The sequence below is a fragment of the Monodelphis domestica genome, chromosome 7 (assembly GCF_027887165.1).
Source record: "Monodelphis domestica isolate mMonDom1 chromosome 7, mMonDom1.pri, whole genome shotgun sequence".
In the NCBI taxonomy this organism is placed as follows: domain Eukaryota; kingdom Metazoa; phylum Chordata; class Mammalia; order Didelphimorphia; family Didelphidae; genus Monodelphis; species Monodelphis domestica.
Window position 1 is genome coordinate 4857731 of NC_077233.1, and position 21389 is coordinate 4879119.

The 21389-nt window shown below is 50.0% G+C and overlaps 1 protein-coding gene across 1 annotated transcript in view; it reads left to right on the forward strand.

The window, feature by feature from the left end:
• The window catches only part of GLI3 (GLI family zinc finger 3), a 266586-nt gene extending 245949 nt beyond the window's left edge, over nt 1–20637 (forward strand). Inside the window, exons 14-17 of the mRNA XM_056806255.1 lie at nt 1033–1197; nt 6750–7040; nt 10951–11278; nt 14325–20637. Coding sequence (XP_056662233.1) covers nt 1033–1197; nt 6750–7040; nt 10951–11278; nt 14325–16618 — 3078 coding nt within the window. The 3' untranslated portion in view covers nt 16619–20637. The remainder of the gene's footprint in view (nt 1–1032; nt 1198–6749; nt 7041–10950; nt 11279–14324) is intronic.
• Nucleotides 20638–21389: the final 752 nt, after the last annotated feature.

Below are 21389 nucleotides of genomic sequence, written 5' to 3' on the forward strand. Positions count from 1 at the left end.
AGTGGGAATCTTAAGTGGTACCTCAGGAAAACCCAAATGCCAATGGGACGATGGGACCCCTTGTCATTCCCCTGAAAAGCAGCCTGGTTATTTGAGGCAGCTTCCCCAACCCATCCCTCTAGCAGAACACAAAAGGAAAGTGAAGGGCAACTTGGCATAATGGATAGACATCCAGCCTCAAGGTCGGCAAATCTGGGCAGGATTCAAGTTGTCCTCCTGGCAGATCTCGGCTGTGGGACACTGGACACAATTCACTCTCTTTGTGCTCCAGGAAATCCTCCAAGCCTGGAAGTCACCGAGGCTCCCCTGTGCTAGGAGGGCTAGCTTCCTCTCCGTGAGATCTTTGTCCTCTCCCATAATTCCGTTTGGGTGTGAGCGGGTGCTAGAGGCCATAATAAACATTGGAGATATATCTCCTGTGGGAAAATCGCCCCTCCCCTTCCAAAGTTCACATTGGATGTGGGGGATGAGGTTGCCTACGTCAGTCAAGCCCCTTTCCATCCCCGAACTGAGGGGCAAACCCATTTCTGGGGCACCAGCTTCCCTTGCACCAAGTGGGCATCAGTAAAGACTGGCCCATCTCTGGAATTCTTGTCCATCACTGGGAAAAGGAATCGTGGGACAGGAGTGACCCAAAAGCTCTCATAGCTGAGGCTTTCCTTCACAAAGCGAATGGAGGAAGGAGAGAGGCAAAGCATGCACGGTGGTTTTGCAGACCTCAGCCATTCTGTGCTCTCGGAAAGAAAAACTTCTTAATGAACTTTGTGCTGAGTGGGAAATGGTGGGCATCCGGCCAGAACAGTGGCCTGCCATGGGCCCTCGTGGTCCTCAGCCACTCTTTAAAGAGGGAAAAGAGCCCCCTGAGTCTTAGAGGCTGCCTGGCAGCAGAAACCTCCTCCAGAGAGGTTCTGGGCTGGGGAGGCACTGCAGGAAGGGGGCCCTTCCGGGGACAGTATTGGCGAGCCAGCCCCTGGGAGCTCTCGGGACAGGATGCCCCGGCCAGGAGTAACCCTGCTGTCCTGCTGTCTTCAGTTTGAAGGTTGTACCAAGGCCTACTCCAGGCTAGAAAACTTGAAAACCCACCTGCGATCTCACACTGGAGAGAAACCGTACGTCTGCGAGCACGAAGGCTGCAACAAGGCGTTCTCCAACGCTTCAGACCGAGCCAAGCATCAGAACAGGACCCATTCCAATGAGGTAAGGGAGCGACTCCCCCTTCCCAGAGCTCTCAGGGAGCCGCCACTTTCCCTTCCCACATCTGGACATTTGGAGACCCCCTTTGATGCTAGACAGGTAGACAGGGGGCAGGTTCGATGGCCCCCAAGTCCCCCACTCTCTGGAGTGGGGTGCAATGCACGGGGCGCCCGGCTTCCTGGGCCTCGTCGGTAATCGAGCAGCTTCCCGGGTGGGAACAAAGGCAGGCAGCCTCCCTCTGGCCAGGTCCTGGCCAGGCGACCATTCATTAAATGCCTGCTTGGACCCCACCCCCCACCCCCGTGGCACATCTGCCATGGACCTTTTGATCCAGGGCCGGGAGAGGGAGCGGCAGGAATGTGGCCCTTGTCAGCCCCCCTCTCCAGTGCTGGAAGATTCTGGGAGCCTGCACAAGGCGGGAAGGCTCTGGGCTGGGGAAGGGATGCGGAGAGGGCGAATAGGAGGGGCCCAGAGCCCCCTCCGCCCCATCTGGGAATTTCCAGCCTGAAAGCGCCCCGAGCTCTTCTATCTCTCATGTTATTCAGTCGCTCTCCTGGCCTTCCTCACGCGCTCACCCCCAACGCACACAGGACCTACTTTTCAGCCGGCTCTGTGTAGTCCCGCTTCCTCCATCCCTCTCCCAGGACAGCCCAGAAAAGGAGAAGTTGAGCCCGATGGGGAGTGTTTGCAGCGCTCTCCGGCCCCGCCACGGCACGCACCCATTGCCCGAGTGGCACCCCTTCAAGGTCTTCCATAATAAGAGGATTCCGGTTTAAATCCAGGTTGTGCCACCTATTAATGGTCTTGTAGAGTCTGTCAACAGGCTGACATTTACGTGCCAAATGTGGGTATGGAACAGGGTGGCCGAGTGGCCGCCATGCGCATGGAGCCCTGGGCTTAGAGTCTGGAAGAACCCTCTTCCGGGGGTCAAATCTGGCCTGGGACCCTTAGTAACTGTGTGACCCTGGACAAGTCACTAAAGCCTGTTTGCCTCCATTTCCTCACCTGTGAGATGATCTGGAGAAGGAAATGGCCAACCACTCCAGTGTCTTTGTCAAGAAAAGCCCACATGAGGACATGTAATATGCTTGGGGAGAGCGAACGTGTCTCTATGCTAGGCGGCAGCTCTGGGTGCCTGCAATCAGAAAGACTCGAGTGTGAGTGAGTCCTACGAGTGGCAGGACCCCGGACAAGTCACTTGGAAGCTCTCCGGAACCCTGGCTTGTTTACCTCTAAAGTGGGGAGAACAGTATCAGCAGTTTCACTGGGTTACCAAGAGGATCGAGTGAGATAATATTGGTCAAGGACTTTGCCAGCCTTCCGGTACCCTGAAATGCCAGCTCTCAGCATCCTCCTCCTCCTCCTCCTCCTCCTCCTCATCATCATCATCCTAATCCTCCTCATCCTCCTCCTCCTCCTCCTCATCATCATCATCCTCATCCTCCTCCTCCTCATCATCATCCTCATTTCCCAGAGTTCCGTCCTGTTGAACTGGCAGCCACGCAATCCAACAATGACTCCGTTTTTTCATATGTAAAATAAATTGGTTTAATGTGAGAATCCGAAAGCCGTCTTGAGCTCGGCTGGAATCACTAATCCTGCGAATGTCTCATCTCCGGAGTGGCCAGAATCACGTGGGAGATGCTGGTGAGCATCCCGTTGTCTCCTTTTGTTCTGGATCAGATTTGCTGTGCAAACAGGAACATTGCACATACGAATCCCTCCCTGTACCGTAGCGAGTGATTTCCAATTCATAAAATGCATTGTTATTTTAAACAACTTTGTCAGATCTGCCTGGCTCACAGGTAAGTGAATGAATAAATGAGTGAACAAATGAATGAATGAATGATTCATGGAGGCCTGGGAAAATCTAGTTAATCAATAAACAATGTCTAAAGTGGGCTTGCTGGTGATGCATTTTAGGAACTGGAGATTTTTTTAGCCCTTTTCGATTTCAATAAGTAGAAATGAATAGATATTTACCCAAACCCAGTGAGCCAATGAATGAAAAATCCATGAGCATCAGTCACCACCATGACTTCACCTGCGTCTGTCTCTTTTGTGAAAAACAAACAAACAAACAAACCAACCAAAGGAAATGCAGAGATTCCTGCAACACGTTCTGAAATCTCACTTACGAAAATGAATCCGTCGGCAAGAAAAGCAATGAGGAGGTTCTTGTGATCATCCGGGCAAGAAGCCATTGGGATTTCCACTTGGACATGCTAGATCTTTCCTGCCTGGGATTTGGGGGACCCGCTTTGTGCCTCCTGAATTCCCTCTTGATAGCACTGGCTCATTTCTCTGCAGACGGTTAGAGATCTTCAGATGGGGGTCCTGTTAGAGAATGGATTGGTTTTGCCTCTCAGTTTTGCCTCATCCATAAAGTTAAGCATAAAAAACCAAACAAACAGCCAGTTGACCAGTCATTCTGGTGGGCACAGAAGGCAGCGGGTCACTTCTGAATTGTGCAGGCAAAATAAAGCAAAGCCCCCCGGTCTGTAGTTCCTATAGAGGGGGCAGAATGTGAGCTTCCCAAGGAAAGCCGGGGACGGTTTGTCCCTGCCCTTGATCTTCCACCTGTTGGCCCAGGAGCTCACGATCTCATTCAGTACCTATTTGTTGAGTCCCTACTATGGGCCAGTCCTAAAGACGAGGAGCCAGGAGTCCCTGCCCCCAGCCTCATGGAAACTCCATCGCGCTGAGGGGAAACGATGTGTGTGTGGACGACATCTAAATACAAAATCGTCCTGAAACAAATACGGGGACCTTTGGGAGGGACACGTGGGAACAAGGGAGCCACTCCAGGAGGCTTCGGCTCTTAGACGTGGGAGCCCCGAGTTTCGCATGTAGTGATCATGACACGGGAGGTTGGGACGAGAAAGTGATCCCAGCCAAGCCGCTAAGCAAGTACTAAATGCCAGACGCTCCAAACACAGAAGCAAAGAGACAGGCAAAGCCAGCTTCTGCCCTCAAGGAGCTCCTATTCCCGCTGGGAAGAGCACGGAGCATGCAAAGAGCCATTTATGCCAACTGAGGCACAAGTAATGGCCAGCGGCCGAGGCAGGAGGGGGCAGTGAGCGGACATCAGCTGGTAGGACAGGACCAGTCACGGAGGCGTCGGCAGCCTATTCTAGAGGCCACAAGGGCTGGCGGGGCTTCCAGGATTGCTTTGGAATTTGAGCTGGGAGTTCTTTCCTGACTCTTACGGAGAGTCACGTAGTGGTGTGTTTGTACGCACACCCTCTAACACGAGCACGCGCGTGTGCAATGTGTGAATGCACACACGTATGGATTCTATAAAAATCAGGCAGAAACAGGGAACGGCTCCGGCACCGGTCCGAGGGTCACGTTCTGGTGAGTGCGAGGAGGAAGGAATCATGTCAATGGGGAGAGGAGGAGGAGAGGAGGAGGAGGTGCTTATCACAGACAACTGTGCCGCTCCTGGGCTAGTCATTAGAGCCATTCTCTGACTAATGCATGGATCTGGAGGTGCTCATTTCATTCTATATATGCCACGCATCACATGACCTCCTGAATAGGAGTAATTTCCCTTTAATGGGAATCAATTCTTTCTAAAGGAAACTCCCATTTGGGGGTGAAGCCTTTCAGGGTAATTTCAGGGATCTCAGCTTCACCGCATTAGTGAGTGCATTTCAGCATTTTAGGGAGCCGGTAATCTGCCTGGCAGCTTTTAGTGGGAAAAAGCTTCTGGGCGCGCTCGGGGAGATAGTGGCCTTCCTCCCTTTTGTATATGTATCTAATGGGCCTATCGGACGGCGCATGCATTTCATGAGAGCTGATTTTCTCATCTTCCGTCCCCTCCCCAGTGTCCATGCCGATGGGAACGCAGAAATCGCCCAAGCCCAGAACAGGCAACAATAGCAACGGCCGTACGAATATCGGCATGCAGGAGTGAGCTTAGCAGCAGCCGTCCCATCCGGCGTTAGTCGGGTGCATTAGAGCTCGATTTTTGCACTTCGAGGCAATTCATTTACTTTGGAAGCCCAGTAGTGGCGCGCAAATTGCTTGGCCATTAATGAGGACCACGTGGCATTAGGGGCTCCTTGGGTAGGGCGTGCAAGACTGAGCTTTACGGGTCATCCAGGGGATCCGAGGTTGTCTACGGGCATCTTCCACAATCTTGGAAAAGCACCCAGAGGAACCAGAGGTCAGCCACCTGGCCATATTCACATCTCTGGGGCGGCTCTAGGAAGATCTCGAGCCCGAGTTTTCTCTGCTTCAAGACCGACTCACATTTCTCCTAGCCATATTCATAGTTGTAGAGCAGAAATGACCTTTAAGGCATTTGAGGCCATCCCTTTGGGTTTTCAAGAAAGCAAGAACTATTGTCAAGTAGGGTGGAAAGTACCCATTTTATAGAATATACCCACCCAACAGAACTGTGTGATCTGTCCAGAGTCCCACAGGGTACATAGGCTGGAGTTTAGCTTCTGGGGGATTGGGATTAAATTTCCCCTCAAACCCAGGCACTGCCATTTGCTACATTGATGATCTTGGACAAGTCACCTCCCTTCCTTGTGCCTCAGTTTCCTCATATATAAATCTGTAGGTTGCACTAGATTTCTCCTACTTCTAGAGCTACAATCTGTCCTAGCATCATTATTGAACTTTCATAAACTTGTATAACCTCCCTGAGCTCAAGCAAAAGAGACAGCGAGGAAAATTGTAGCACAGAAGGAGTCTGAGACTTTAGATCCTGGTGGCCCAGCACAGAAGGGGTCTGAGATTTAAGATCCTGGTGGCCCAGCACAGAAGGGGTCTGAGATTTAAGATCCTGGTGGCCCAGCACAGAAGGGGTCTGAGACTTTAGATCCTGGTGGCCCAGCACAGAAGGGGTCTGAGACTTTAGATCCTGGTGGAAGGGGTCTCTGAGGCCAGGAAGTCTCATTTCTCACATTAAGAAACTGAGATCTAGAGAGGAGAATTGCTGATGGAGTCCTTTGGAAAGGTTACAAGACTGTTAATGCATGTATGTATGTATGTATGGGGTGTGGGCCACTTTGGTGGATTCTTGGATCATCTTGGGTATGTATATTCCAGCAGAAATGGGGCCATGTTTCCAAAGTCATAATTTACTCTCCCTGGTTCACCTCCCACTCCATATATCAGTTGTTTTCATCATCTTCACGTGTTAATTTAGGCAGCTAGTTGGCATGGTGGACAGAGTACCAAGACTCATCTTCTTGGGTTCAAATCTGGCCTTAGACATTTGCTAGCTGTGTGACCCTGGGCAAGTCATTTAACCTTGTTTGGCTCAGTTTCCTCATCTATAAAATGAGTAAACCATTCCAGCATCTTTGCCAAGAAAACCCCAAATAAGATCACAAAAAGTTGGGTATTTTAAGGAATCTGTGGCTTAGGAGTCCTGCTTTTCTCCTTTATCCTGGGAAGAGAATCAAGGGGAAAATAATGCAAAAAAAGAGGACAAAGACCTTTGAAAGTGTGAAAGTAACTGTCATGGGGATGATCATGGCGTCAGATGACAATCATGTGCAGTCTAACCTAGTGTCTCCTTTCTGTGGTCTCAACAGAAACCCTACGTGTGCAAGATCCCTGGCTGCACCAAACGGTACACGGACCCCAGCTCCCTCCGCAAACACGTGAAGACTGTGCATGGCCCCGAGGCGCATGTCACCAAGAAGCAGCGTGGGGACCTCCATCCCCGGCCTCCACCCCCTCGGGAGCCCGGCAGCCATGCCCCCTCCCGTTCTCCTGGCCAGCAGACTCAGGGGACCCTGAGTGAGCAGAAGGACCTCAGCAACTCTACCTCAAAGCGGGACGAATGCCTGCAAGTGAAAACGGTCAAGTCCGAGAAGCCAATGGTAGGCGCTTGCCTAGAGCCCCCGAAGACCCTTGATGGCAACATCTGGGTCCAGGCAGGGCAGGGCAGGGCAGGGCAGGGGGTCTTGCGCTGGGGCAGCTGCCTCTCTGTGTAGACGAGTCAGCTCAGGGCCGGCAGCCCACAGGCTTTTCCCGAGGATGAACTTTTTGTAAGATAATCATGCTAAAAGGGTGTCCTCATCACCTAATTCCCAGCATTTTTTATCCATCTTGAACCAGAGTGCTGTGAGGGAGCTAGAAAGCCACAATTGTCTGGAAGAAAGAAGGCCATTATCCTGTCACATAATCCCCGCAGTTAGAGAACAATTGAGTCCAAGGACTAAGAGAGGTGGATGGGTGGCTGGTTATCACCCCGACCCAGAGCCTCTCCCATCAGGCACTTTCAGAAATCCTTGGGCAGGGGTGTGTGTGGGTGCCCAGAAGCCCCCCAAACCAGAATGCCACCACAGGAGGGGTTATTCAGCAGACGCTCACATCTGGGCTTGGTGTCGAGCTTATTTTTCTATAGACTTTATGGCGTGTTTCTGTTTATTTCTGCCCAATGAAGTGGCCAGGAATGGAGGAAGGTACAATTCCATGCATTTAAACAGTAGGAGCGAACTTCACTTACACATACAAGAAAATCTACTCCCAGTCAGGGGGCACAGACTCATTTTCAACCTGTTTGCCAACTCTCCATGGCTATGAATAATTGTGTTTATGAAGAAAAACAAGAGGCCAAATGGCGAGCCAGCCTTGGAGCCAGGATGGACGAGGGGCCAGTTTCCCCTTGGATGCTCATTAGTATCATGCCCTTGAGCGAATCAGTTTATCCATACATGGAGGGGGTTAGACCAGACGGCATCCGCAGCCCCATCCAGCGCTCAGCCTATGCCTCTAGGAAGTGATTCCGTTCTCAGACAGCTCTCTAAGGCCACGAGGCTCAGGGCAGGAGCCTATCTGCTGTGAGTGCTCAGGGGAATTCTGTTTCTACCGGGGTGATGGTATTGCAGACCCAGATGATCGTGGGAGCCCCTTTTAGAAAACACACGATTTGGAACTCCTAATGCACCAAGCAGCTCATTAGAAATCTATGTTCCTGAGACATGAACGTTTGCATACATTGTCACGGGAGCCCCCACAGTGCCCTGGAAGGTTGGCGTCGTAAGCATTCATTGTGCAGTATGACCAGCTGCCTCCTGGCAGAGACAGAGCAGCACAAGATCTACGCTAGGGAGAGCCAGGAACAGCTCTGCCCATCAGTAGGAGGAAAGTGACTTTTCAGCCACCCTGGCCACATGGGTCAGAGAGGGAAGCTTTGTGGTTTCAGACAGTGGCACCCTCTGCCGCCTCCCCGTCTCCTTTTTTATCAACCAATTACTCGGTCAATAATTATTTATTAAATGCCTACTGTGTGCCTGGCCCTGTCCTAAGTGCTGAGAAACCTGACAGATGGGCACATGTCCAAATAAAGTTTTGCCAATTCCAAGGGACATAGCTAAGTGGTGCAATAGCACTAGTCTTGGATTCAAGAAGACTTGAGTTCAAATTTAGCCTAAGACTCTTACTGGGTTTGGGACTGTGGGCAGATCACTGTCAACCTCAGTTTCCTTATTTATATAATGGGGATAATAATAACAGCTACTTCCCAGGATTCCAATGGAATCCAAATAAAGTCTTATAGAGAAGCCATTTAGAAAACCTTAAGTACCATATAAATGCCATTATCAGTATTGTCTTCATCATTAAAGTGTGGGAATACCCATTGTTTTCTTTCATTTCCAAGATCAATTATAGAAATAAGAAATTCAGAGAATTTCAGTTCTGGGATAGCATGGATATTCCAGGATACAAATTAGTTGGTAAACTCGTTAAATCAGGACATTGCAGAGCCTGAAAGAACTTTACCGATATCCTTTTCCAGTCCCTTCATCCCATAAATGAGAAAACTGAGGCCCAGGTAGGTTAAGTGGCTCACGGGAGGACCAGCACAGTTACTATTTATCCCCTTTGCTTAAAGAAAGAATCGCCAGCCACCTCTGTGGCCCGGCTGCTCCTTTGTGCATGTCCCTGCTGGATGTGGGTTCCATTCCTTCTGAAACGTGATGCCTCCTTGTAATGGTTCGCCTTGATTTGTGAATGAAATTCTGCTTCCTTTTCTCCTCACTAATGCAGCTTCTCTTTTGTCTAATGCTCTTCTCTGTCTTATTCTCACTTCCTAAGGACAGTGGGTAATCAGGTGAGGGGAACTGAACGTCTCGTGTCTGTCTAGCCCTGCTGGTCTACCTTTCCTTCCTTGAGTTCCTCCGTGTTGTCTCTGTGGCGAGCCAAACCCATTCCCGTCCTCGATGTGGCTTTGTGTTTGCATTTGCTGTGTGTATGTGTGTGTGTGTGTGTGTGTGTGTGTGTGTGTGTGTGTGTGATGCTTGGCATGTGGGGAATTGGGGCTCCGTCTCGCTCTGTGTGCCTCAGAGGTCTTGCATGACACACCCCAGGGTGAGGCTAGCCAGCCGTATGCAAGGCCTCTTCCAACTCTGCACTTGAGATTTCCTAATGTGATTTGGCAACATTCATGGCACCTGGCGGAGGCCCTGGGGCCACCCTCAGCCTGTGTATGCCGAAGGCACGAGTCCCTTTATGTCACCATCACAGGATGTGTTTGAATGGACAGTCCTGTGAGCAGCTGGGATTGCATGAGTCCTCGGCTGCCTGTTGATAAGCCTGGCTCCTATTTGCATTTGATGAGGTGGCAGAGCATGGGCAAGACAGGAGGAGAGCTTAACTAGACATTTCCAAGGACCCTCATTGCTCAGGAAGGAGAAGCCCCCCAGGTCACTGCCGAGACCAGATGAGGATCCTCCCATGGAGCCACAGTTGGACTGGGTTTGCCCATTCCTGCTGGGTGGATGCCCATGCTCAGCTAGGAGAGGTTTAGTGACCAACCAGAAGGACAGAAGTAAAGGACGGAGATTTCCCACGCGTCTTTGTGCATGCAATAGTCAACACAAGAGCATGGAGACTACTGCTACCCAAGAGGCCTTTCAGACCCAACTCATTTCTGCCCATGACTCAGGTTGTAGTGAAGGCCTGCATGGACAGAGCAGCCCCATAGGTAATGATTTGTTGTGATTGTGTGTGTGTGTGTGTGTGTGTGTGTGTATGTGAGAGAGAGAGACAGACAGACAAAGACGGGGAGAGAGGGAGAGAGACAGAGAAAGAGAGACAAAGAGAGATGGAGAGAGACGGAGAGAGGGAGAGAGACAGAGAGAGATGGAGAGAGATAGACAGAGACAGAGAGAGACAGACAGAGAGGGAGAGAGAGAGGAAAAAAGAGACACAGACAGAAAGAGGGAGAGGGAGAGAGACAGAGAAAGAGAGAGACAAAGAGAGATGGAGAGTGATGGAGAGAGGGAGAGAGACAGAGAGACAGAGACAGAGAGAAATGGAGAGAGATAGAGACAGAGAGAGACAGACAGAGAGAGAAGGAGAGAGAGAGGAAAAAAGAGACACAGACAGAAAGAGGGAGAGGGAGAGAGAGAGGGAGAGAGACAGACAGACAGACAGAAACAGAGAGAGAGAGAGAAGGTATGTAAATGAGTATGTTCCTAACTTATTCTATAGAGAGGAAAAAGTTAAGACAAAGAATGGAAGGAGCCAGGCCAAGCCAGACACAGGCTCCACTGGGGATGCCCATACAGGGTATACACAACCATCAGGTCTCTACTAGCCCCCCACATTTTTAAAGCAGGGAGAGAGGAGCACACTTGCTTGGCAGTAGGCAGCCAAATAACAGAAGTCCCTGGCCACTCCCCCCTGCCAATTGCTTTTCTCCTTGAACTCCTTAGCTCCTCTGGGGCAGTATAGCTTAGGAGCTGGACTCATGCTTCTCTCTGGTCTTCATCCCCTCACCAGACATCTCAGCCAAGCCCTGGTGGTCAGTCTTCATGCAGCAGCCAGCAGTCCCCCAGCAGCCCCTATTCCAACAGTGGGATCGAGCTTCATCTGACCAACGGAGGCAGCGTAGGAGACCTCAGCGCCATTGACGAAACCCCCATCATGGACTCTACCATTTCCACGGCAACCACCGCTCTTGCCTTGCAAGCTCGGAGGAACACGACAGGGACCAAATGGATGGAGCAAGTAAAAGCAGAAAGATTTAAACAAGTGAATGGAATGCTTCCACGACTGAACCCCATCCCACCTCCAAAAGCCCCTGTGCTAGCTCCTCTCATAGGAAACGGTAAGACACTCAAGAGCCACCAGCTTTCCCAAAGGCTTCGGGTTTCCTTAAAAGGAAGACGGTTAGTCATTAAACATTACAGGCCAGGTATTGGGCAAGCCATTAGGGATACAGAAACAAGAGGAGAGATGGGGGTGCCTTCAAAGAGCTGATGCTATTGATGGGGGGTGCAAAGAGCAAATTTGGGGGCATTTAGGGGGACATCCTGGAATATGAAGGAATTAGGAAAGGCCTCATGGAGAAGGGGGGACACTTGGACTGAATCATGAAAGAAACAAATGAGGAGGGAGGGTAGGCCAGATGCAAGAGGCGGGAACCTGACGATGACTAGTGATAGCAGGGAGGTGAGAAGGCCCTGATTCCCCATCAGGCGACTGAGTCCTGACTTCACAAATTAGAAGAAAACCTTGAAGTCGTTCCCAGAAGTCAGTGGGTTACTCGTGCTTGCTCAATGTAGGCACGTCATCGTGAGTCTCACCTTCCCCCAGCCCCAGCTCTAACCCCTTTTGTCTGAGACTCAGGCTAGATGGAGGTCCTTTATCCCAGGGGAGGAGGTCACTGATTTGCTTGGGTTTGGATGACTCATTGTTCTTCAACTGCATGTGGGGTTCCGGTGGGTCCTCAAGACTCTTCTTGTCAGAATAAATTGTTTTGCAAGATTTGGAAAAGCCAAATCACAGGCTACGACGCCAGACTTCTCCCTGAGGAGTTCCCCTTCCCCAAAGCAGCATTTCATTTGGGTGGCAGCTTAGATGTGGCTAGATGTAGAGTCAGGAAAACCTGTGTTCGAGTCGTGCCCCAGACACTTGTTGAATGAAGTCACATCACGGCCATCAGCCTCGATGTCCTCATACAGAAAATGAGAAAGTTGGAATTTGATGGCTTCTAAGGTCTCTCCTAACTCTAAATCCATGATGTTCTGAGCCTGTTCTATCCAGATGGGAATCTCCAATGCAGTGACTGGAATAAGAGAGCTGGACTCCATCATTTACCATTTACTGACCTTGCCGTCTGGGGAGGAGAAATATTCCCTTTCCTCTCCGTTGGGTTTTCACATCTGTGACTGGCTCAGGGGAACATCACGGACTCTGCATTCATTCCCTCAGAGGGAGGGAATAGATTCACTTGCAACTTTGCTATTCCCGGGGGGACCCTCCGGGGCACTCAGACTTACACCGTAGGAGCATCCTTTGACTTTCCCACTTGATAGAATTGGACATGTCCAACCTGCAGAAGGCAGACTTAGTGGGAAGATGAGGATTCCTACCCCAGACGGCTTCTCCTGGATTTTCTCTCCATTCAGAGTTTAGGGGACTCCCTTCTCTCCTCTTTCTCCTCCTCCCTCCCTGTCTGCCCGCTCCTTCTCAGTCTCATCCACATCACACCCCAAACGTTCATTGTTGCCCTTGTCTCTGGCCCCATTTTCCTCCACCAAGGCTCTTTCTTTCTCACTTAGTCATTTTAGACTCTCTGATAGGTTGGAGGATTCCTATGCGGCTAACTTAGAGATTTGGATAACTTGCCAAGACCGTCTACTGAGCTTTGCTCCCTTTTCACCACTTTCCTACTGGATGTCTCACAGACATTTGGAACATCAGCATGCCCCAAACAATTCCTTGTCCCCAACTTCCTTTTCAGTTTCTCAAAGTTTTCTTAATTGAATTTTAACGTTAAATTTTTTTTGAGGTCCAAACTTTGTCCCTCCAATGGGATGTCCATTTTACTTGTAAAAATACTCAAAACATATTTCCATCTTAGTCGTGTCACACACACCAAAAAAGGCAAGAAAAGGGCAGTGAGAAGAATAGACTTCAGCTTCCACTGGGAGTTCATCCATTTTCATCATGAGTCCCTCTGAATTGTCCTGGGTCATTTTATGGTTCCATTGAGGCAGCTATGTGGCTCGGTGGAGAGCACTAGACCTGGAGACTGAAAGATCTGAGTTCAAATCCAGACTCAGACACTTACTAGCTTTGTTACCCTGGGCAAGTCATTTAATCCTGTCTGCCTTAATCTGCTAGAGAAGAAAATGGCAAAGCATTCCAGGATCTCTGCCAAGAAACTCTCAGGGACAGCACTAGTGTGCTGAATGACCGAACAACCGCCATCTTTTATTGGCCAGAGTAGCTAGGTCTCTCCCAGTGGATCAAGCTGACAACATGTCATCTGTGCTCTTCTCTCTGCTCCTGGGGCCACCACCTCATTCAGGGCCTCCCCCCCACCAACTGCTCTCCCAGCTCTCCACTTGACCTCTCCTGTCCCCCTCCACTCGGTCCCCATCCGATGAACCCAGCGACTCCCTATGAACACAGGAGTCAATTCTCAGTTCCCCTGGCATTCAGAGCCCTTCACGCAGGGGCCCCAGCTTGCCCTTGCAGCTGTATCATGCATCACTTCCCTCCGTGCTCCGCACAGCCCTTCTGGTTCCTGCGTCTGTCTCTGGCCCCTGGCTGGCTGGCACAGGCACCCCCTTCTGCACGAGGCCTTTCCGGCCCCCTCTACCTGCTGCTTCCTTTCCCTGCCCTAAAGGACTTTGGGATGGCCTACCTGGATATGTCCCTGCCTCTCCTGGACGAGTGTCAAATCCTGGAGGGCAGAGATGGAGGCTCACTGTCTGAGTCCCCAGGATTTCACACAGTGGCAAAGGCTCCTTGACAATAACTGCCTTTGAGGGCTGAGCCTGGACCCCCGAAAAGAACTAGGAACCCCAAGTAGGAGCTATCAGAAGTGAAATTTGGGGATCCCTCCCCATCTGCCCTCCCCAGAGGGAATGGTCTGTGTTGGGAGGTAGTGAGTTCCTTGTCAGCGCAGGTATTAAAGAAGAGATTTGATGATGACTTGAGTAGTTTGTTGAGGATCCTGTTGCGGAAGGATTGAGGTCCCTTCTGGCTCTGGGGTCTGGCCTGACTCCTCCCCCTCCAGCCCACACAAGAACAGGGTCTCTTCTCTTGCCCTCTGTCCTTGCCAAGGCCCGCCCGCCCGGGGAGTGTTGGGGGGGGGGGGCTGGCTCCCGGCACTCCTTCAGCGCTGTCTGCTCTCTCCCCAGGAATACAGTCCAATCCCAGCTGCAGCGTGAATGGGCCCATGACGATCCTCCCCAGCAGGAACGAGCTGTCCAGCGTGGACGTCACGGTGCTGAACGTGCTGAACCGCAGGGACAGCAACACCAGCACCATCAGCTCGGCCTACCTGAGCAGCCGCAGGTCCTCGGGCATCTCCCCCTGCTTCTCCAGCCGCAGGTCCAGCGAGGCCTCCCAGGCCGAGGGCCGGCCCCAGAACGTCAGCGTGGCCGACTCCTACGACCCCATCTCCACGGACGCCTCCCGCCGCTCCAGCGAGGCCAGTCAAGCGGACGGGCTGCCCAGCCTCCTGAGCCTCACCCCTGCCCAGCAGTACCGGCTGAAGGCCAAGTACGCGGCGGCCACCGGGGGGCCCCCTCCCACCCCATTGCCCAACATGGAAAGGATGAGCCTGAAGACGAGGATGGCGCTGATGGGGGACTGCAGGGAGGCCGGCCTCTCCCCGTTCCCCCCGGCCCACCCTCCCCGCAGGTGCAGCGACGGCGGCACCCTCGGCTACGGGCGGCGGAGCCTTCTGCCGCACGACGTGCTGGGGAACGGGGTGAGAAGGGCCAGCGACCCCGTGCGGATGGTCTCCGAGAGCCTGGCCCTGCCTCGGGTTCAGCGTGTCAACAGCCTCAATAGCTTTAACCCTCCTGCCTTGCCTCCATCCGTGGAAAAGCAGCCCTTGGCGCTCCAGAACTCCGCGCGGCCCGAGGGCGGCCTGTTCCGCGGCTTCTACTCGTCCCCGTGTCCCCCGAGCATCAGCGAGCACGTGACCCTGGAGTCCCTGCCCATGGAGCCCGACGCCAGCCTCAACGACGAGGACTTCCTGCCCGACGATGTGGTGCAGTACCTGAACGCTCAGGGCCACACCGGCTACGAGCAGCCTTTCCCAAGCGGCGTCCCCGACAGCGGCAAAGTGCCCCACGGGAGCCCCCTGGCGGGCGGCCCCCTCGGGCTGGAGCAGCCCCACCTGGCGGCCGGCCACGCCCTCTCCCCGTACCACGCGCCGGAGCCAGCCAGTTCGGAAGGCAGCAAGAGCGACCTGCCCATTCAGTGGAACGAAGTGAGCTCGGGCAGTGCCGACCTGTCCCCGTCCAAGCTCAAGTGTGGCCCGCGGCCGCGAGCCTTTGGCTTGTACAATAACGTGCTCGTCCAGCAGCAGCATCCTCTGAGGAACGGAGTGGCCCCAGCCGGTGGCTACCAGCAGCTGGTGGAAAACAGTCCCTGCGGCCTGCCGGAGAACCTGCTCCCCAACAGCGGCGGAAGCAGCAACGGCCCCAACGGAACTCCCTTCCATTTGGCGTCGGCCAAGGCTCAGCCCTACGGGGACAGCCTAAATCGGCAGGCGGCCCTGGGCGGGGCCTTAGACGTTCCCTGCGCTTCCTTGATTCCGGGACCGAAGCTGAGAAGCAGCGGCCTGCCCTTGAGCGGAAGCCAGCCCAACTACGGCATGGCGGTGGCCCCAGGCGAGCTTCCCAGCGCCCTAGCCAATGGCCCCCAGAATCAGCCCCTGGCGGAAGGGACTCACTTCCCCACTGTCAGTCGGTCCAGTCAGATGATGTTAGGGCAGGTCAGTCCTACCTCACAAAGCGGCGCCTACCAAGGGCCGGAGGGCTGTGTGCCCGCGGGGTCCCATGGCATTGGGAATCCCCAATCGAATCTGGCCCTGGCAAAGACTTACCAAGCATATGCCAGCTACGGGGGCGGAAGGCGGCAGCTCATGCTGAGGAATAGCCTCGCCCAACAACAAGGACATGCCAGTGACGCCAATCAGACCTGCAGGGTCAATGGCATTAAGATGGAGACCCAAGGTCAGTCCCAACAGCTCTGCTCTAATGTGCCACATTACTCTGGTCAGTTGTATGACCAAACCCTGGGCTTTAGTCAGCAAGACCTGAAAACGGGTTCTTTCTCCCTTTCGGAAGCTAACTGCTTGCTTCAGGGGGCTGGCACCGAAAACTCTGAGCTGCTCTCCCCAGGCGCTAACCAGGTGACCAGCACAGTGGATAACCTTGACAGCAACAGCCTGGAAGGGGTTCAGATTGATTTTGACGCCATCATAGATGATGGGGACCATGCCAGCTTAATTTCAGGAGCCCTGAGTCCGAGCATCATTCAGAATCTTTCCCACAATTCCTCTCGCCTCACCACTCCACGAGCATCTATGACATTCCCCGCCTTGCCCGTTAACACCACCAACATGGCGATTGGGGACATGAGCTCTTTGCTGACCTCCCTTGCAGAAGAAAGCAAGTTTCTAGCAGTTATGCAATAGAAGTTGGGAAAATTAAGATAAAGAAAAAATAGAAACAACTTTAGGAATTTTCAAAGGTGAAATGGATTCTTTTTAGTTGTGTATGTATTTTTGTAATCTCATCTCACCTGAATGGGATGTGTTTCAAGTATATTCCTTTTATGGAAAAAGGACTCTGAGAAACCCTAAAGTGTTGTAGGGAGAAACTGTCTTCCATTTCAATTTCGAATCAGTATTGTTAGACCCATTCGCCTCTTCCTTGTCCCTTTTCCTTCCCCCCAACGCTCTGTAACCTGGTTAGGGAATGTAAACCAATGTAAATGTGTCATATGCATGTTTTCCAAAAGAGAAGTCTGGGGAAAAGCCCGATGGAATAATTTTCTGTTACTCAAAAGGCACACAAGTGTTAGGACTGATTTCCCAAGGATCATGCTTCCATTTTCCCTTTACCATTCTGAATTTGATTACACTGGGCACAATAAGCAGAGAATAGAATGGGATCCCCAATGGTGTATTAGATGGTGTGTCCAACAGCCTTGCTGCATCTTCTCCTCTCTCATCCACTGGCCTGCATCCCACCCTAAGTGAGTCCATAGCAGACTTTTTATCGCTTTTTATGGACCCAGGGAAATAAGGGAACTCTGAGAGATGAACTAGACCATTCTCCAGGTTTTTGCTTTTTTTTTTCCCTCCTAGACAGTCTGTGAATCAAAATGTGTATGAGTGAGGCTGTGTCAATGGTACTTCTCAGGTATCTTTGTTTTTCTTCCTCTTCCTCCTCTATCTTTCTTCTTAACTTTTAGACATCCCTCTGGTTTTTGAGCCCTTAAGCCAGAGGAAGAGAAAGGGAAAGAGATGGCAGCCCAGTTAGATAATTGGGGGAAAGTTTGGTGGATACTGAAACTAAAGCTATTGAGTAGAGTATCAATGAGGATGATCCATGAGTCGTCTTCTCTCCACTGTGCCCGGAGAGGACTGAAAATTAGTTGTTTTTAGAGAGCTCTGAATTTCAAGTTATCCAAATAAGCCCCCCTTCCCCCTGCCGCTGGCCATGTATTTAGCATCTGTTAACTGCTATAATCATGAAGGAGTATTTCTATGTTAAACTTCTATTTTAAGGGATTTCTAAAAGAGTAAGAGGGGGGAAATCACTTTTTCTTTTTTCTTTTTTTTTTTTGTATTGCACTTGGGTATAAATCGCTTAACTCATTTGGAAGTACAATGGAAGCTATATACAACAGTTGTGTGAACACTCTTATTTTTTTGCCAGTATCTATTAAATGCCACATCAGTTTTGAAAAATAATAAATTTTATATTCAGTTTGTCCATAATGTAGAGTAGGATCTATATTTTTATTTTGGACAGAAACTGATTTTTTTTACAGGACTCCTCCCATGCAGTTGATACACATTGTAGTATACTTGTATATGCACAAATACTACATGAGTTGTTCAGGTTATTGTTTTTTTTTTAATATGTAGGATATTAGAATAAGAGGCAGGAAAACCTTGAAATACCTGCAAAACCCTATCCCATTTCAACTCTCCCCAGAAGTAAAAGTGAGAGCTCCATTGCTTTCCACCTTGCCACCCCAATCCAGGGTATCATAGAGAGGATTTGGGTTTTTAAAAATATTTTAATCAGATATAAGTTGGATTAGTTGGCCTCCAAATTTCCTTCCAACTCTCAGGATTCTCATGAGTCAGTGTTGTAACTTTTTCCCTATCTTTCTCCATTAAAATTAAAAGAAAAAAAGGAAATGTGAAAGGAAGAATAGAAAGGTTAGGATTCCACATATACACACACCCCTACCACCCCCACTTCTCTCATGGATACCTTTGTTAATTGGTTTAAGCATTCTAGCTGCCAATAAATTATGATTTCAGATGATATGATCATAGATAAGGACCTGAAAGGGACCTCAAAAAGAATCAGTGTCCTCATTTTCCAGGTGAAGAACTAAAACGCAGTGAAGTAAGAGATTTGCCCAGAATCACACAGTTATGTCACAGTCCAAGACAAGCATTTTTTTTTAAACCCTTACCTTCCTTCTGGGAGTCAATACTGTGTATTGGCTCCAAGGCAGAAGAGTGGTAAGGGCTAGGCAATGGGGGTCAAGTGACTTGCCCAGGGTCACACAGCTGGGAAGTGTCTGAGGCCATATTTGAACCTAGGACCTCCCGTTTCTAGGGCTAGCTCTCAATCCACTGAGCTACCCAGCTGCCCCCGACAAGCATTTTTAAAGTAGAGATTGGGTAGGATTCCATTGTTCATGATACTTAAAGGTGTCTGCTTCTCCCTCCTCATTTCCTTCCTCTGTCCCCAACCCTTTAAAATTTCTGTAGACAGTGCTTTGTTTGAAATCAAGGTAGTGGCCACATTTGGCCCAGAATGCAAGAGAATGGTAGGAGATGTGTGGTGAGGAAAGGGCCTTATGGCACATTAGTTGACAGAGAACATCGCTTATCCCTAAAACCAGCCAGTGCATTCCTTCCTGGAGTGAAGCCTCTCTCTGATCATCTGAGCAAATCTCTGTATCTCCAGATTTTAGAGTTCTCCCAGGAGCATATATGAGTCTTGCAGGTCCCAGCTCTTATGGTCAGTGACAGAGCCGAAGCTTGATGGGGTGGAGAGATCATTGCATAATGGTGCCAATCAACAAGCTACAGAATGGGGCAGCTAGGATCAGAGTCACCTGGCCAGGTTTTTGCTTTTGTTTGTTTGAACTCTTGAACCCTTTTATGGTGTACAGGGTTTTCTTGGTTTGCCCTTTATGCTATCCTATAGCATACATGCTTTCCCATAGGATAAAGAGCCCATACGCAGATTTCCATTTTGGGAACCAAACAGCATGCTCAAACTTTCTTCAGATGCCCATAGTCATAAGCACACAGACATACAAAAATCTGGAAAAACTGCTAGAATCATCAGGGTCCCCTTTTTTCTCTTCTTTTTTTAAGCTGAAGTCCCCTCTCTGTGTTATCCAGGGCACCATTTCTTCTTTTTATTTATTGGAAACAGATCTTTCATCTATTTTCCTCCTTGTTCAATGTGCAGTTGCTATCCATCTTGCAAGTAGCACCAACATCTGGGATAAAAATTTACCTCATCCCAGTACGGATGATCCATGAGAGGTAGTTCCAGCAACAAGGTACAGTTCAGTATTAGGAAGGTACTTTTGAGGTTATCTTAGAGCATGCCAGCTCTCACAGGCCAGCCTTCCCCTCCCCATTGCTCAGCGTGTCCAATTATCAGACCTTTCCCACCCCCTTCCCCCAGCTGCAGCATCCTGTGTCCTTTCTGCCTTGGAGAGTCGGTGTTTAAGGGAGGTATGAGGCTGAGGAGACCAGGCTCAGCGTAGCACTGGCTCCAAGGAAGGTCTGCAAGTGGTACTTCTGTTTAACCATCTCTGTCTCTTTGAAGAAAGAAGAAGAATTGATTTAGGCCAACTCACATTTTCAGACTTGGACTCTTCAACAACCAACAGTGTTTCCATTCTTACAATGTATGTGCCTTATTTTATGTTAATATTGTCAACAAGAGGGACCAAGACATTTTGCCCAGTGAGCGCATGGAGAGTGCCCTCATTGGTCAGCCAAGAGCACACACTATTTCCCATAATCTGATCCATTGGGTAAACTTCTGATGCTGGTTGTTTACCTGTCTGAATGTTCTCTGGAAGAGTTTCCTTTTGTGTATCTTGCAGATGTGTGTAAGATAACCCCCCAGCCCTCCCCCACCAAACCCCCCCTTCTTTTTAGTTGTTTTTTTTTTAATAAAGTGTGTAATCCTTTCTTTTAAAAATGTAAATACATTTATGTATCGTAGGACTAGTGTTGGGGTATTACAGGGCCTTTGGTCCTCCTTTGGATAAACCTGCAGTTGTGATGGGATGCTTTAAAGCCTCCCATCAAACTGAAGGGTTTATAGCACCATGGACAGAACCCCTGGAGTTTTGCTTTCAGAACCACTTAGTTCTTTCATAACAAAGAAAAACAATGTTTCTTACAATGTCAATAAAAAGCCCTTTGTACTTAAACTCTTTGGTTCTTGTTATTATTATTTTAGTAAACCCTAGGCCTCAGGGATGCCTGCAATGCAGATCCACTTCCCAGTTCCTTTTAATATAATATTCCCAGAAGAATCTCAGCCAACATTCAATTTCCACAAACATTTATTAAGTCTCTGCCATATTCAAAATGCAGTGGTAGGCTTTGGCAGACTAAAGAAAAAAGAAAAAAAAAAGAAAGTATCCCTGTCCAAAAGGAGCTGCCATTTTAAGGGACAGCTTGGTGCAGCGCAAGGAATACTTGCCCTGGAATCAGAGGGGTTGGCTTCAAATCCCCAACTTGTCATTAACTGCATGGCTTTTGGAAGTCATTTAGCCTATTTGGAACTCGGTTTCCTCAAAAGTAAAATGGAGACCCCAGAAAAGATGACCTCTTTGGTCTCTCCCAATCCTAGATCAATGACTTTAGGAAATACAGCATATTTTAAGAAGGAAATCTTGATGAGTATGGGGTCAGGTCAGGGCTGCCCTGAAGAATCCACAACTTAGTTAACCCTCAAAAGAAAAGAAATGACAGAAATGTTCCAGTGATAAAAGTATACTGTCATGGCATCTAGAACTGGAAAAGGGATCTTGGGAGTCATCTCAAGCTCAAGACCTGCTTTTGAAAAACAAAGCTATGCCAGACAGAAGTAACTCTCTGAGTCTTAGAGTTAGACAGAGAAGCAGAGACTCATTTCAAACCAAAGTTTGTTTCAAATCACACATACATATGCACACAT